The sequence below is a fragment of the Xiphophorus maculatus genome, chromosome 3, assembly GCF_002775205.1.
Source record: "Xiphophorus maculatus strain JP 163 A chromosome 3, X_maculatus-5.0-male, whole genome shotgun sequence".
NCBI classification, from domain to species: domain Eukaryota; kingdom Metazoa; phylum Chordata; class Actinopteri; order Cyprinodontiformes; family Poeciliidae; genus Xiphophorus; species Xiphophorus maculatus.
The window spans coordinates 10,453,552-10,467,619 of NC_036445.1; the positions used below are offsets into that span (position 1 = coordinate 10,453,552).

The 14,068-nt window shown below is 37.3% G+C and overlaps 2 protein-coding genes across 2 annotated transcripts; both read right to left on the reverse strand.

Annotated features, from left to right (window-relative positions):
• Positions 1-1,544: 1,544 nt before the first annotated feature.
• On the reverse strand, positions 1,545-6,471 carry LOC106700321 (C-type lectin domain family 9 member A-like). The gene is made up of 7 exons (XM_014475600.2): positions 6,402-6,471; positions 3,985-4,062; positions 3,271-3,372; positions 2,767-3,075; positions 2,525-2,685; positions 2,313-2,425; positions 1,545-2,240 (listed from the first exon to the last, which is right to left on the reverse strand). Exons 1-7 carry the CDS (start codon positions 6,460-6,462, stop codon positions 2,120-2,122), a joined length of 945 nt encoding a protein of 314 aa, XP_014331086.2. The 5' UTR covers positions 6,463-6,471; the 3' UTR covers positions 1,545-2,119.
• A 4,565-nt stretch (positions 6,472-11,036) lies between these two features.
• Positions 11,037-14,053, reverse strand: LOC102217088 (C-type lectin domain family 4 member G-like). Its single transcript, XM_014469300.2, has 7 exons — positions 13,971-14,053; positions 13,489-13,566; positions 12,694-12,798; positions 11,973-12,218; positions 11,716-11,879; positions 11,491-11,603; positions 11,037-11,414 (listed from the first exon to the last, which is right to left on the reverse strand). The coding sequence occupies exons 1-7, from the start codon at positions 14,029-14,031 to the stop codon at positions 11,288-11,290; spliced, it is 894 nt and encodes a 297-aa protein (XP_014324786.1). The 5' UTR covers positions 14,032-14,053; the 3' UTR covers positions 11,037-11,287.
• Between the last annotated feature and the right edge of the window lie 15 nt (positions 14,054-14,068).

The window sequence follows — 14,068 nt, forward strand, 5'->3', positions numbered from 1 at the left end:
ACATAAACTGCATGCGGTACGACGAATCTTTAACACCCACGAAAGAGTGTATTGTGTTTAAATAAGGCCATGGGCTCTCATCACCAGCTGGTGGTTCCCCTGGAGCCGTGTCCAACGTAGTTGCAGTCGTTGTGGTCTCCGTCTCCTCCTCCATGTGACTGCTGCTGATTGCGAGACTTGCTTTGTGTTTAGTGGGAGAAGCGAAACAGGTGTATCCTATTGGTGGTGATGAACAAGCCCAGGCAAGTAGGCTACCGACTTTGTTCGGTAGCCTACTTGCTACTTGCTAATCAGTAGGTGGGGTCAAAACACTTTGCGTTTCTGTGTCGACCATAGAGCTGCAGCTCACCGTTTGGATTTGTTGGACATGTTTTTGTAATTCACTATTTTTTTTTGCAAGCCTTTCAAAACAGTGCTTTAACCTATAATAGATCCGGAGGGACTTCACAACTTTTCACTTTTAGCATATTTTATCTAAATTCAGATTTATTTCAAACAGGGTTAAAATAGGACTGGACAATAAATCAAGAACAATATGTATTGTGATACACATGTGATCAATATCAATAGATAATTGATGTGATACAATATTCAATTTTCAATGAATCCAGTATTCATTGAACTCTAATCCAGAACTGCACAGCACTCTGGGAGATGTAGAAAGAGGAAAGACTTTAACTGCTCAACCTCTCACAGCGAGCTAGGTGGGTGACATCAACTCACTCACTTTTTGGTTACCAAGCAACTCACTCACTTTTTGGTTATTTAGCAACAACCTGAAGAGTGACATGCAGCAGCAGTTTAAGTTTTTGCCACACATAAAACAGGAAATGTCATTCCACCAGTTTGGGAGTATTTGAGACATCTAAGCCAAAAAAGTAATCAATACTTATCGTCATTGGCAACTGATATCGATTACATGGAAAGCTTATATTGTGATAAGTTTTTCAGCCATATTGTCTAGTTAGTTATTTTTTTTTCCTTATATCTACACACAATAACTCTTAACAACAAAGTGAGAAATGACTAAGTGAATTATCCTCATTCATCCTTTATTTCTAAGAGGTAAAGAACATCACTGAGCTAAATATTGATTGAAATTGTTAATAATAGAGTTAATGATGAAATATAAAAATATTTTGGGGGAAAGTTTTGGATTCTGACACAACTGCATATTAAAAAAATCCCTGAGTCAAATTGACCTGGGAAGATCATTGCTGTGCCTCAGAAATGAACATAATTGGAAGGGTAATGAAAAACAAAAATAAATTTTACAGGGGTAGTAACAGGGTAAACAAGATGTGCAACATAGGCAGCAAGCGGTAATTATAAAGGGAGAAACCAGTAATGAACAATGAAACTGGAGCTATATTCACTATAGCGTATTGACTGAAGAGAATGTGCTGATGTTTCTAATCTGTTTACTTTAAAGTGAACATAGTAACGATGATCTTCTGTGTAGTCCAGGAACAATATCAGTGCCTGGTGGAGCTTTAGTGAGAAGGTGACAAGAAAACACGAAGCAGAGTCAGCTGTTACTGGCATTACAAACATTAGTTTTATTCACAATAACAATGTTAAAAGAAGCACATGCATCGAAACTTGTAATATGACACATCACCGCAACATTTAAAAATATGTCTATTATTTCATCAAAGCAGTCATTTTTAGTAGTAATGCAGCACCCTCTGCTGACTTAAAATCATCAACAACAACAAAAGAAAAGCTCAAGAAAACAGAAACATCAGTCCTCAACCTCTTTTCAATGAGTTTTATTCATTTTGGCCCTGAAACAAACTGCAGAAAACCATTTCAAATGTGTGAAATGAATTATTGTATGTCACCGAAAGAAATTTACTTTTCTAAATACTGTTCACTTCCTCAGAGTAAAATTATGTTGAGTTCAATAAAGGTGGAATGCACTCACTAAGCAATTTTACCGCTTAGATTATAACAAGCACAGTAATTAAAATAACACTGCTATGTTAAATTTATTGAATAATAAACTATAACTGCTTAGATCTGGTGAAAAAATTTTACATTAGAACTATAAAATAGATATTTTGTTTTAATTTTTCTAAATAACCTATAGAAGTTGAATATTTCATGTCTGAACAGATTAACTCTTCTTCTCACAGATCCATGCGTTCTTCTTAGTACAGCTCACTGATGTCCATTCTCGGTTCTGGAGAGAAGTTACACACTGACCATCAGTTGCAGGCTGCTGTTGTATCCAGGCCCTAAGGAAAAGCATCAGTTAGATCAAGCTGGTAGATTTGTTTAATACAAATTTAAGAAATGATGTCTCTCACTGATTGGTCAGATCACTTCCATTGATCCATTTCCATTTCCCTCCTACAGCCCAGAGACCAATCCAGTATCCTTTAATTCCTTGTTTATCCCAACTGGTGTCATCAAGAAACAACTGTATAGAGTGAGATACAATGATTATTTATTTCACTTACACCACCAACAGAAAATATATGTATAATTCACTTAAACAGTTTCCCAGCTCTGTCTTTACCTTTTCTTCTTCATTACCAACAACAGTCAGATCTGAAGTTTTTCTTTTGCAGTCGTCTCGTGCTTCGTTCCAGGTTCTATGTGTTGGAGGTTCAGCATCATTAACTGCATAGCAGCTGTACTGACAGTAAATCCAGCCACTCTCACAAGAACCACTCCTTTCTGAAAAAGAGATCAACTAATAAACATTTGGATTGACCAATAGTAAGGATAATCTTTTACTACAAGGAAATCTAAACATACCGTTGTTTCTTCTGTGACAGTATTCATTGATGATCCTGAGTTTCTGCTCATTCCAAGTTTTCTTCATGGTTTCTATTTGTCTTGTGAGAGTTTCCTTATCTGTCTGCAGCTCCTGGTTTTTCTCTTTAACTCGACGAAGTTCTTCTGTCAGGTTTCGTTTTTGTTGTGTCAAATTGTGAACCTGGATGGTGAAACTTGAGCTGAGTTTGTTGCTAAGGCTTGTCAGGTTGATATTTTCCTCCAGCAGGAATGTTTTGTTTCTTCTCAACTGTGTCAGCTGCTGTTCATCACTCCTGTGCAGAAGTACAACTGCAAAAAGCACCAACATGTTATGGATTTCATAATAGTAATGCAGATTTAAACATATATGAGGTCATTTGTAATGTTTGTAATTTTGAGCTAAGGAAACATAATGGCTATACATCAGTTCAGTTTTTTGGGTCAGTATATTATCCCAGCTTTGATTGTCACCTCATTCATGACCTTTATCTTTTGCATACTTACAGTAAACGCTGACTCCAACGATAATCATCACCAAAATCACACACAGATTCCCAAAGCAACAAGCCAACTTTTGATACCTGTAGCTTCTTTCTGACAAAGGTCCTGCATATACACATCAGAAAATATACAAGACAAAAGTTTAATGAGGGTAGAAGTTACATATAGCAAGAGAAAACCTGTTTCAGTGTGCAGTTTTATATTGAAATGTTCTAATTTTAACATTTTACAAAATTGATTGTCATAACTTAGCAAAGAAAGCTCCTTTGCTAAGTACTAGAAAAATAAGGAGTTTTACTGTCAGTAAATAAAAATATTACTCTTTATATTTCAGTTGCTTTTGCATGGTAACAGCAGCAGGCAGCATTTTGTGATGTTTTGTTGTTAAAATATATGTAGATCATTTCCCTCTGAAACTCCACAGTGTACAATGGTGCAGCACCATTTGTTACTGTAGTTTTCCAGCTATTTGTAGGAGTAAGCCTATTTTTGAAATGGGATGATGCTCCGTTTAGTCATTGCTTTTGCTGACGCTTGGGGAGGAATTAAAGACAAAACTCAGTGAAATGTGTCAGTTTCCACTTGAAAAATATTCACGTCCTTTCTGTTGAGAGTTTATCTGAACTGAAACTTGTAAAAATTACTGAGTTGTTTCTATTAGAGTTAATATATGCTACGATATTGTTTTAGAATGTATTTATTTTTTCAACTACTTACCATTTGTGTCAAATGTTTGCTGAGACGTTTGGTTGTGTTTCTTCACTTCATCGTATACAATCTCTTCCTCTTTTTTAGCTGAAAGAAACGATGGCTCAAAAGCTTGCATTTGTTACACAATTAATTTTCAAAATCTTTTAAATTAAATGTAATCTTATTTGCTTGGAACTGAAAGTATCTGTCAGTGTCTTTTCTTCCACCAGCATGTCTTCAGACTGAGGTAATTTAAAATAGATAGACATAGAGAGCATCCTGTAGCATCCATTTAAGTAAGAGATGATCCTTACTTAAAAAGAGGAAAAGCATCCATCACAGGAAAATGAACAAAAAATGCTTTTTAAGAAACTTGCTTGTGCACACGCTGCTCACACCCTCCCGCTTGCTCTCTGCTATGCTACAGCATCTCTACAGTAGAGCTTGTCATTAATGCTAAGGCTGGTGAGCATGGCCACCAATGATGACAGATAAACAGTTTTCTTTTAGGGTGAGTTGTTTCTCTGTCCTTGACACATTGAGCAGCGCGCATACACAGGGGTAATTGACAGCGCTATGAAACGATTCCTTAGTTGGTTTTCACCAGAAGGGATGCATTTGTACAGATCGCAATAGTCGGGGCCGTGCAGAGACCTTTGGAGGGGCGGGGGCTCAAATTTTAAAAAGGGGCACGTTGAACAAAAACACAGTATAACAACAACCCATATTAATCAAGAATCTAATTGGATCCTACTGTATCATTGCCTTCATGCGGGGAAATGCAAAGCAAATATAGTCTATATTTTCCCCAACAGATATAAAGTTTCTGTTTCTGTTTCTGCTGCTGACAGTCCTGGAGGGCTGAGCTGATCTGAGACTGTAGCTGTTAAACAGACCAGAGGAGAGAAAGTCGCTGGTTATAAAGTTATGAAATAATCTAATTTGCTACCATTTTACTAATTAAGCCCTAATAATATCTATTTAACCTCTAGAACAACCTGGCTGCAGACTGATTTATAGATCAAAAAACTCAAAAGGATTAACTCTATATAATAGTTTGATATTAGCACCTCTGAGACCTAGAATTATAAGACTGGAATATCAAGGCAAAGAAAACTCAGTGGCTGCTGGTAAGGGCCATTCAGGGGCCTCCAGACACTCAGGGACTCCTAGAAATGGTTTAATTGTAACACAGACCATAGATCTAAACCTGTAGCATCATTTATAGAGAATGACAATGTTATTACATTTTATTTAATGCATTCAGCTGAGAAAAAATAAATAATACATTTAGGATTTAATTAGGAAGTTTACGTTGTAAAAGTTTAAAGAATCATCTTTATAGTTTTATTGTTGTGTTACCATGGCTACAACTGGTGTAACCTTTGTGTTTGAATTGGGTTTGATCACAAATACATCACAGCAAATAACCAATAATCGGTGATTGATTTTAAACTGGGCCAATAAACCTGGTCTCCTTCTCACAGATTCACCTTATCTATATTTAAACATGTTAGTGATGCTGAGGCTCTTAGTAGGACGGGTTCCGGGGGGAGGAGGGTTCTGTCTAAGGCCCCATATTACCTTGGACCGGCCCTGCATGAACAGCCGCTGTGATGCGCATCTCTGGAATCCACCTGGAATTTACCTGGAATCTACCTGGAATCCCCCGGTGGCCCCTATCAGTCCCCCGATGCTTTGGAGACATTTTGATTCATCTCATTGTGGCATGTTTGGCTTTTTGCTGCGGTTCTAATTATTGCTACAATATTTTCTCTGATGTTTATTTTATGAACTGTAAATGCTCTGGGCCGAATCTTCCATTAAGACTTGAGGTTCTGCAATAACTTCTATTTACAGCCGCGAACCTCCAGCCCAGATCCCGTCAGCAGGATCTGGGCTGATGCTATAAGCTCACTTGCTGTCCTTGTGATAGATATACTTTATGTGGGATTTTCCAGTGTTGGTCCTTTTGCTGCACCATTAACTCCAACCATCTATCTCATACAACATGAATTGGTATATGCAAAACAAAAACTGTTACCTATTTCATAAAATTTAAGCTTTACTTGTGGATGAACCAACTGTAACTGCAAATGTTTAATTATGCTCTGTTTAAAAAGAACAAAGCAAGATCAGCTTCTTGGAAAATTCCTTGGTTTGTTAAATTGTTTTCAACATATTTGATTACAACAGTTGTTTCTTAATGTATGCTGTTGGATGTTTGAGACAGTCTAATCTGTGGGTTTACCCTCAGATGTGAAATTCTCAGATGTAAACTTTTTAACAGCTTAACAAAAAATTGTCTGTTCATGGAGAATTTCTCAGACTAGAGCTACCATATTTTAAATAAACTGACATTACACTCAACACATACATAACCTCAAGCACAAACAGCATCATATTAGACAGAGGACTTTTTAAAATATAAACACAAATCTCACCTCGTGGGGGTCTCTTGCTTTTGAAAACCACAGAAGCATACTGGACCTCGCTATCTTCCATTTCTACTGTCTTTACAGTCTTTAGGAGAAGTAGATATTTCCTGTTACTCATACGTCTGTTTTATGCTCTGGCAATTTTGAACTTCTGCTTTTTTGAAATCAGAAATATAATTTGCTTTATTAAGTCATCTGGGAAAAGAAGAAGACGTAAAACTTTCACAAAGAGCCTTTGTATTGTCAGCATATTCATTGGTATAAAATACAGAATTAAATCTGTGGAGTCACTGTAGCTCTAAGGCTATATATTATACACACACCCACCCACACACACACATATATATATATATATATATATATATACATATACAGTATAAATACATATATACAGTATATATACATACATACATACATACATACATACATACATATACTGTATATATATATAAAAATTCCCTCCTCACCCATCGCGGGTGGTTCTTATCCTCTGAGCTCGGGTCCTCTACCAGAGGCTTGGGAGCTTGAGGGTTCTGCGCAGTATCTTGGCTGTGCCAAGGACTGCACATTTCTGGACTGAGATGTCTGATGTTGTTCCTGGGATCTGTTGTAGCCATTGGTCCAGTTTGGGGGTGACTGCCCCGAGGGCCCCGATGACTACAGGCACCACTGTGGTCTTCACCTTCCAGGCCCTCTCCAGTTCCTCCCCGAGGCCCTGGTATTTCTCTAGTTTCGCGTGCTCCTTTTTCCTGATGTTGCAGTCACTTGGTATTGCTATATCTACCACAACGGCTTTCCTCTGTTGTTTATCCACTACGACAATGTCTGGTTGGTTCGCTATTACCATTTTGTCTGTCTGGATCTGGAAGTCCCACAGGATCTTAGCTCTGGCGTTCTCCGCCACCTTTGGGGGTGTCTCCCACTTTTATCTTGGGGTTTCCAGTCCATATTCTGCACAGATGTTTCTGTACACTATGCCTGCAACTTGGTTATGTCGTTCCATGTACGCTTTCCCTGCCAGTATCTTGCACCCTGCTGTTATGTGCTGGACTGTCTCAGGGGCCTCCTTGCACAACCTACACCTTGGGTCTTGTCTGGTGTGGTAGATCTGGGCCTCTATTGCTCTGGTGTTTAGGGCCTGTTCCTGGGCGGCCAGGATGAGGGCCTCTGTGCTGTCCTTGAGTCCAGCTTTTTCCAGCCATTGGTAGGATTTACTAATATCAGCCACTTGGGTTATTTGCTGGTGGTACATCCCATGTAGCGGCTTGTCCTCCCATGATGGTATCTCTGGCACCTCAACCTCCGTTCCCTGTTGTCTGAGACATTCACTGAGCACATTGTCTGTTGAGGCTTTGTCCCTGATGTATTTATGGATCTTAGTTGTTTCGTCCTGGACTGTGGTTGTCACACTCACTAGTCCTCTGCCTCCTTCCTTGCAGCTCGTGTACAGTCTCAGGGTGCTGGATTTGGGATGGAACCCTCCATGCATTGTTAGTAGTTTTCTAGTCTTAATATCCATGGCTTTGATCTCCTCCTTTGGCCAGCTAATTATTCCAGCAGGGTATCTGATTACTGAGAGGGCATAGCTGTTTATCGCATGGATTTTGTTCTTGCCATTGAGCTGGCTTCTCAGGACTTGCCTTATTCATTGGAGGTATTTAGCTGTGGCTCCTTTCCTTGTGACCTCATCGAGGTTGCCATTTGCTTGTGGTATACCTAGGTACTTGTAACTGTCCTCTATGTCTGCTATTGCTCCTTCTGGGAGTGAGACCCCTTCTGTGCGGATGACCTTCCCCCTCTTTGTGATCAGCCGACCACACTTCTCTAGTCCGAATGACATCCCAATGTCCATGCTGTAGATCCTGGTGGTGTGGATCAGTGAGTTGATGTCTCACTCACTCTTGGCATACAGCTAAGAGTGAGCGAGACATCGACTCACTGATATATATATATATATATATATATGTGTGTGTCTTTTTTTTTTTTTTCTTTTTTTTGTTTTTTATTTTGCAATGTTTAACACATGAAAGTCAGACCCTCCCTACTGTGGGTTAAACCAGTTTTCCTGTAACAGGCGTTTTGAAAACAACCACACAGTGAAAGACAGTGTGGTTATTCCTGTCTCGTACAGGAAGCTGAACAAGACAGGAAGCTGAACAAGCTTTCTCTCTTAATCATCTGAGTTGTTCAGTGAACTGTACCCAGAATGAAAGCTGAGTAAAACACAGCTAAATAAAAACTTAAACTTGAAGTATTGCTTTCACACAATTAACCGGAAATGCTTTAATTTAATATATTATTCATTGAGGAGTCATATCAGGCCATCAAACATTAGCTAACATTAGCAAACAGGTTTTGTTATTATTAGGTGATGTGATGCTTTAAAACACAGATTATTATTATTATTATTATTATTATTTGATAATATATTATTAACAATACATAATTGATAATATATATCAATTATATATTGACATATATAATTGATATATATTATATATATCATAATATATAATATAAATATAATATAATATATATTATATAATATATATATATATATAATATATATAATATATTATAAATATTATATATATATATCATATATATTATGAACTTTATCTGAGCTTTATCTGTCTCATCAGAGTCAAAATTATAAGCTTACAAACACTGGAAAAAACATGTTTATAAATAAGAAAATAAAATGTCTAAAATGCAATAAAACAGGATTACTTTAGTGAACACTTGTTTATTTGTAGCAAAGGATGCATCTGCATTAAAAAAAAACATCTAACATCAAGATCTGAAAGGCTCAGTCCTTTCTGCCAGACTTAACATCAATACAGTGAAGGATCAATCTGGTGATTATTTATTGGATTAACGGAGTGATAATTGTATGTAAAAGATGAATAACAGGAGATTATTTTTCCAACACAATTTAAACCAGGTAAAGAAACATAAACAGCAGCTCACTCCTAGAAACTCCAGAACTTTACATGATGATAACAAATAGTGTGGCCAGTTGAAATTACCTGAGGAAGGATGGCAGGAAGTCCGCGTCAGCAGATTTTATATTCGTCACCTCTGGGAGGCCACCAATTGGACATCTTTGTTGTCGTCTAGGAACCAATCAGAGACAGGCACCTGCACACTCATATTTACATAATTAAGTTGACGACGCCAGTCGTAACATCGGTCAATACACTAAACCCAAACATCACATGTGCAGTGGTCTATCTGCCCCCAAAGTACAATGAAAACTTCAGAAATGATTTCAGAAATGCTAAAGTATGACTGGATTCTTATTGTTGGTTATTTTGTTATTCACGTGTGTCTTCCTGCTTTACATGTGGCTCAGTAATTTCTGAATATTATTGGCTCTTTTAATATTATGCAGTCTGTGACTGGTCCTACAAACGAGCATGGACACACTTCTGATCTTGTTTTAGCTTATGGTTCACCAGTTTTTAACTTGGTGACACGTTTTTTTTTGACCATATGCCTGTTTTATTGGATTATTTGATGAATTTGCCCTGCAACAAAACAAAACCCAGCTTTTCAGCTCAGGTCCCAGTCACAGTCTATCTGCTTTATTTAAAATATTGTTTATCTGCTCCATGGAAAAACGTTTTGCACTTTTTTGTTGTGAAAGTCAATTGTATCAGGGCCCAGATTGAAGCTTCCTCTCATGACCCCTCTGCCTTTTGCCATATTCTGATTCTTTTCACAGCTTTCAACCTTGTCATTTTTGCAGGAGGTGGTTAGTCATCTAAAACCAACAGGTTCTCCAGATAATGCAGTTTATCTCACTGTAGGTCCTTCAGTTCTTGCTCTTGTGAACAGCAGTCTATTTTCAGATGTAGTTCCTGAAAATCTGAGATATGCAGAATCAAGAAACCTGTACTTCAGCTTGCATTACACGGCACTTTACTGTAAGGTGAGTTGGGCAGGACCTAGTGAGTGAGAAACTGGCTTTGCTAAATAAACTCCATCCATCCATCCATCCATCCATCCATCCATCCATCCATCCATCCATCCATCCATCCATCCATCCATCCATCCATCCATCCAATCAATTTCTTCCGCTTATCCGGTTTTGGGTCGCGAGGGCAGCAGCTTAAGAAGGGAGGCCCAGACTTCCCTGTCCCCAGCCACTTGTTCCAGCTTCTCTGGGGGAACCTCAAGACATTCCCAGGCCAGCCGAGAAACATAGTCTCTGTCCTGGGTCTTCCCCGGGGCCTCCTCCCGATGGGACGTGCCCGGAGCACCTCCCCAGGGAGGCATCCAGGAGGCATCCTGACCAGATGCCTGAGCCTTAACTGGCTCCTCTCGATGTGAAGGAGCAGCGGCTCTACTCTGAGTCCCTCCCGGATGACTGAGCTTCTCACCCTTTCTCTAAGGGAGAGCCCAGACACCCTATGGAGAAAACCCATTTCGGCCGCTTGTATCGGTGATCTCATTCTTTCGGTCATCAATCAATCAATCAATCAATCAATCAATCAATCAATCAATCAATCAATCAATCAATCAATCAATCAATCAATCAATCAATCAATCAATCAATCAATCAATCAAATTTTATTTGTATAGCACATTTCAGCAGCAAGGCATTTCAAAGTGCTTTACATCATATCAAACACAGAAACACAATGCAATATAGAATCAACAATCAAAACACAGCATTAATTATTATTAAGTCAAGTTCCATAAACCATGCAAATTTACAGCTTTAATTCTTTCAGTTACTGCATCAATTATTATAATTATATCATTTTTCTTGTTATGGTTAATAGCTAAGTATAGTTGTTTATCTCTTGTGAGAAAATCTAAGCAGAATTTTTATATATTTTATGTTTAGGTTTTCCAAATAATAACCTGTATCTGAATATTTCATTTTAAACAGATAAAGCCTTCTTCTCACAGATCCAGCCGTTCCTGTCACTACAGTTCACTGATTTCCATTCTCGGTTCTGCAGAGAAGTAACACATTGACCTTCAGTTGCAGGCTTCTCTAACCAGGATCTACGGAGAAACATCAGTTAAATCAAGGCTGATATATTTGTTTTATACACAGTTTAAAAGATAATGTGTCTCTCACTGATTGGTCAGATCACTTCCATCGACCCATTTCCATATCCCTTTTACAGCTCTGAGACCAATCCAGTATCCATTAATGTTGTCTTTAAACCAACTTTTGTCTTTAAGAAACATCTGTGGACAATAAGATAAAATTATTACATATTTACTTCACTTACATGGCCAACAGTTTGTGCTGAAAATGTACTGGAGCTGGAAATTCATATAAACAGTTTCCTGTCTTTACCTTTTCTTCTTCATTGCCAACAACAGTCAGATCTGAACTCTTTCCTTTGCAGTCTTCTCGTGCTTCTTCCCAGGTTTTCTGATTCCTAGGTTCAGCATCATTAACTGCATAGCAGCTGGACTGAAAATCAAGCCAACCGTCCTGACAAGAAACACACCGTCTCCCTGAAACAACAGAGATCAACTAATAAACATTTGGACTGGCCAATATAATTATTATTAGAGCTAATCTTTAGCCACAAAGAGATCTGAACATACCTTTGTTTTTGGGACAGTATTGATCAATGCTCCATTGAGCTCGACTGACATTCTGTTCATTCTTTATGCTTTCTATTTGCTCTGTGAGGTTTTTCTTCCATGTCTGCAGCTCCTGGTTAATTTTTTTAACCTGATTAAGCTCTGTTGTCAGGTTTTGGTTTTGTTGTGTCAGGTTGACATTTTTCTGCAGCAAGGCTGTTTGGTTGATTTCCAGCTGATTCAGCTTGCTCTTGTGAAGAAATACAACTGCACGGCATCAAGATGTTACATATTACATATGGATAAAATATTTATAAAAACACATGTAGGATTTTGAAATCTTTAACAAAATTTGCTAAACAAAACCAATAGAAATGTATTCTGTTGTTCTAAAAGTACAAGGACTTTTTCTGTCCATTTGACATGTAAAATGAATCATTTTAGGAATATTCTTATTATTTTTGGAAGAAAACAACTAAAGTTTCAAACATCTGACTGTTTTAGTTTGTAAAGTACACAACCAGCAGCTACAGGATTTCCTTAATTAAAGATTTGGAATTCTTATATATTTTCAAAAGCAGAATAATTTAAAATGCATCTTTAGTTCTCTCTATTGGTTATTTTACAAGTAAACCCAAGGGAACCCATGTCTCCAGAATATGTAGACTGCATTACCACATGTTTTAACAGAGTTATCTCATTTATGTTTGTTATAGGTCACATGTTTACAGTACATACTTACAGACTCCAATCACGGCCAAGACCAAAATCACACACAGAGTCCCAAAGCAACAAGTCAACTTCTTATACCAGCAAAACCTTCTTTCCTCTTCATCTGGCAAAAGTCCTGCGGAAATTAATCAGAAAATATACAACATCCAGTTTAATGAAGACACAACAAACTTGCATCAGTATTTTTTGTTTTATATTGACATTTTTTTATTTTAAAATGTTTAAAAATATATATCGTCATCATTTAACAAAGAAAGATGGCAGATAAAAGTTTTATTTTCAATTGAGAAATATAAAATTATTATTCTTGGTATCTACTGATTATCCTAAAGATTCAACAAAGCAATGTTTTCTGTCTTATTTGTGACTCTATTTCAACAAACATAAAATAATCTACAGAAGGAATAAGTCATCCTAAATGCATCATACTGATCTTCCAGGCTTTCTGAGTCTTTCAAAATGCACATCTTTGTTTATTGTCTCTTAAAGTCCCTAAGACTGTGTCAAGGTGAATTCATTAACAGCACCACTTGAAACTTTAGTACAGCAGCTTTGTGTGAAAAAAGCATATAATTAGAGAAAATGAGGAGATGTTCATAGTTTCAGTTTAGACAGTTGGCTCAGCTGCTGTTTGGTAAACAATTAATTTTTTCACATTTTGTGTTTTCTTGTTATTTTCTTTCTGATGAAAGTTAATCTGAACTGAAACTTGCACAACTTAGTGTTGAAATATTTGACCCTGTCTTGACAGTTTACACATACAGTAATTACATGTTTGCATCACCTTATTTATTTTACAACTTACCCTTTGTGTCAGATGTTTGCTGAGCTGTTTGATTTGGTATCTTCACTTCATCATACACAACCTCTTCTTGTATTTTAGCTAAAATAAATGAAAGTTCAAATGTCTTTAAGTATTGCACAATAAATGTAATAAAATGTTAAAATTACATTGTTTTAACATCTTCTTTCCTGACATTGCAATTTATCACATTTGAAGAAACTGAAGGCCTAAATAGATGGTAATAATCCTATTTACTTTTATTTAAAAAAAATACTGACCATACTAAGTGTCCTCCACACTTATTGGCACCAAGTAGAGATGTGGAAAAATACATAGATCTGTTCTGTATGAACCATCATAGTGTAACAGGCAGAAACATAATGGTGGGCTCGCTATCTATCTCTACAGGTAACCCATTTTAATTAAATCCCCATTACAGTCGACAGTGATCAGACAACCACAGATAGCATCATGTTAATAAAACATATCAACACAAAGCTCACCTCTTGACGGTCTCTTGCGTTTGATAGCAACTGAAGCATGCTGAACCTCGTCCTCTGCCATCTCTACAACCTTACTGCTAAAGTTTGTCTGGGTTGTT

Bases quoted from the DNA above. Each gene is read 5' to 3' on its own strand.
- LOC102217088 (XM_014469300.2), bottom strand. From the start codon at position 14,031: ATGGCAGAGGACGAGGTTCAGCATGCTTCAGTTGCTATCAAACGCAAG. The intron at 13,567-13,970 runs GTGAGCTTTGTG...CATTTATTTTAG, and splicing joins ACGCAAGAGACCGTCAAGAG to CTAAAATACAAGAAGAGGTT. The intron at 11,415-11,490 runs GTGAGAGACACA...GTTTCTCCGTAG, and splicing joins GGAAGTGATCTGACCAATCA to ATCCTGGTTAGAGAAGCCTG.
- LOC106700321 (XM_014475600.2), bottom strand. From the start codon at position 6,462: ATGGAAGATAGCGAGGTCCAGTATGCTTCTGTGGTTTTCAAAAGCAAG. The intron at 3,373-3,984 runs GTAAGTAGTTGA...GTGTATATGCAG, and splicing joins GCAAACATTTGACACAAATG to GACCTTTGTCAGAAAGAAGC. The intron at 2,241-2,312 runs GTGAGAGACATC...GCTTTTCCTTAG, and splicing joins GGAAGTGATCTGACCAATCA to GGCCTGGATACAACAGCAGC.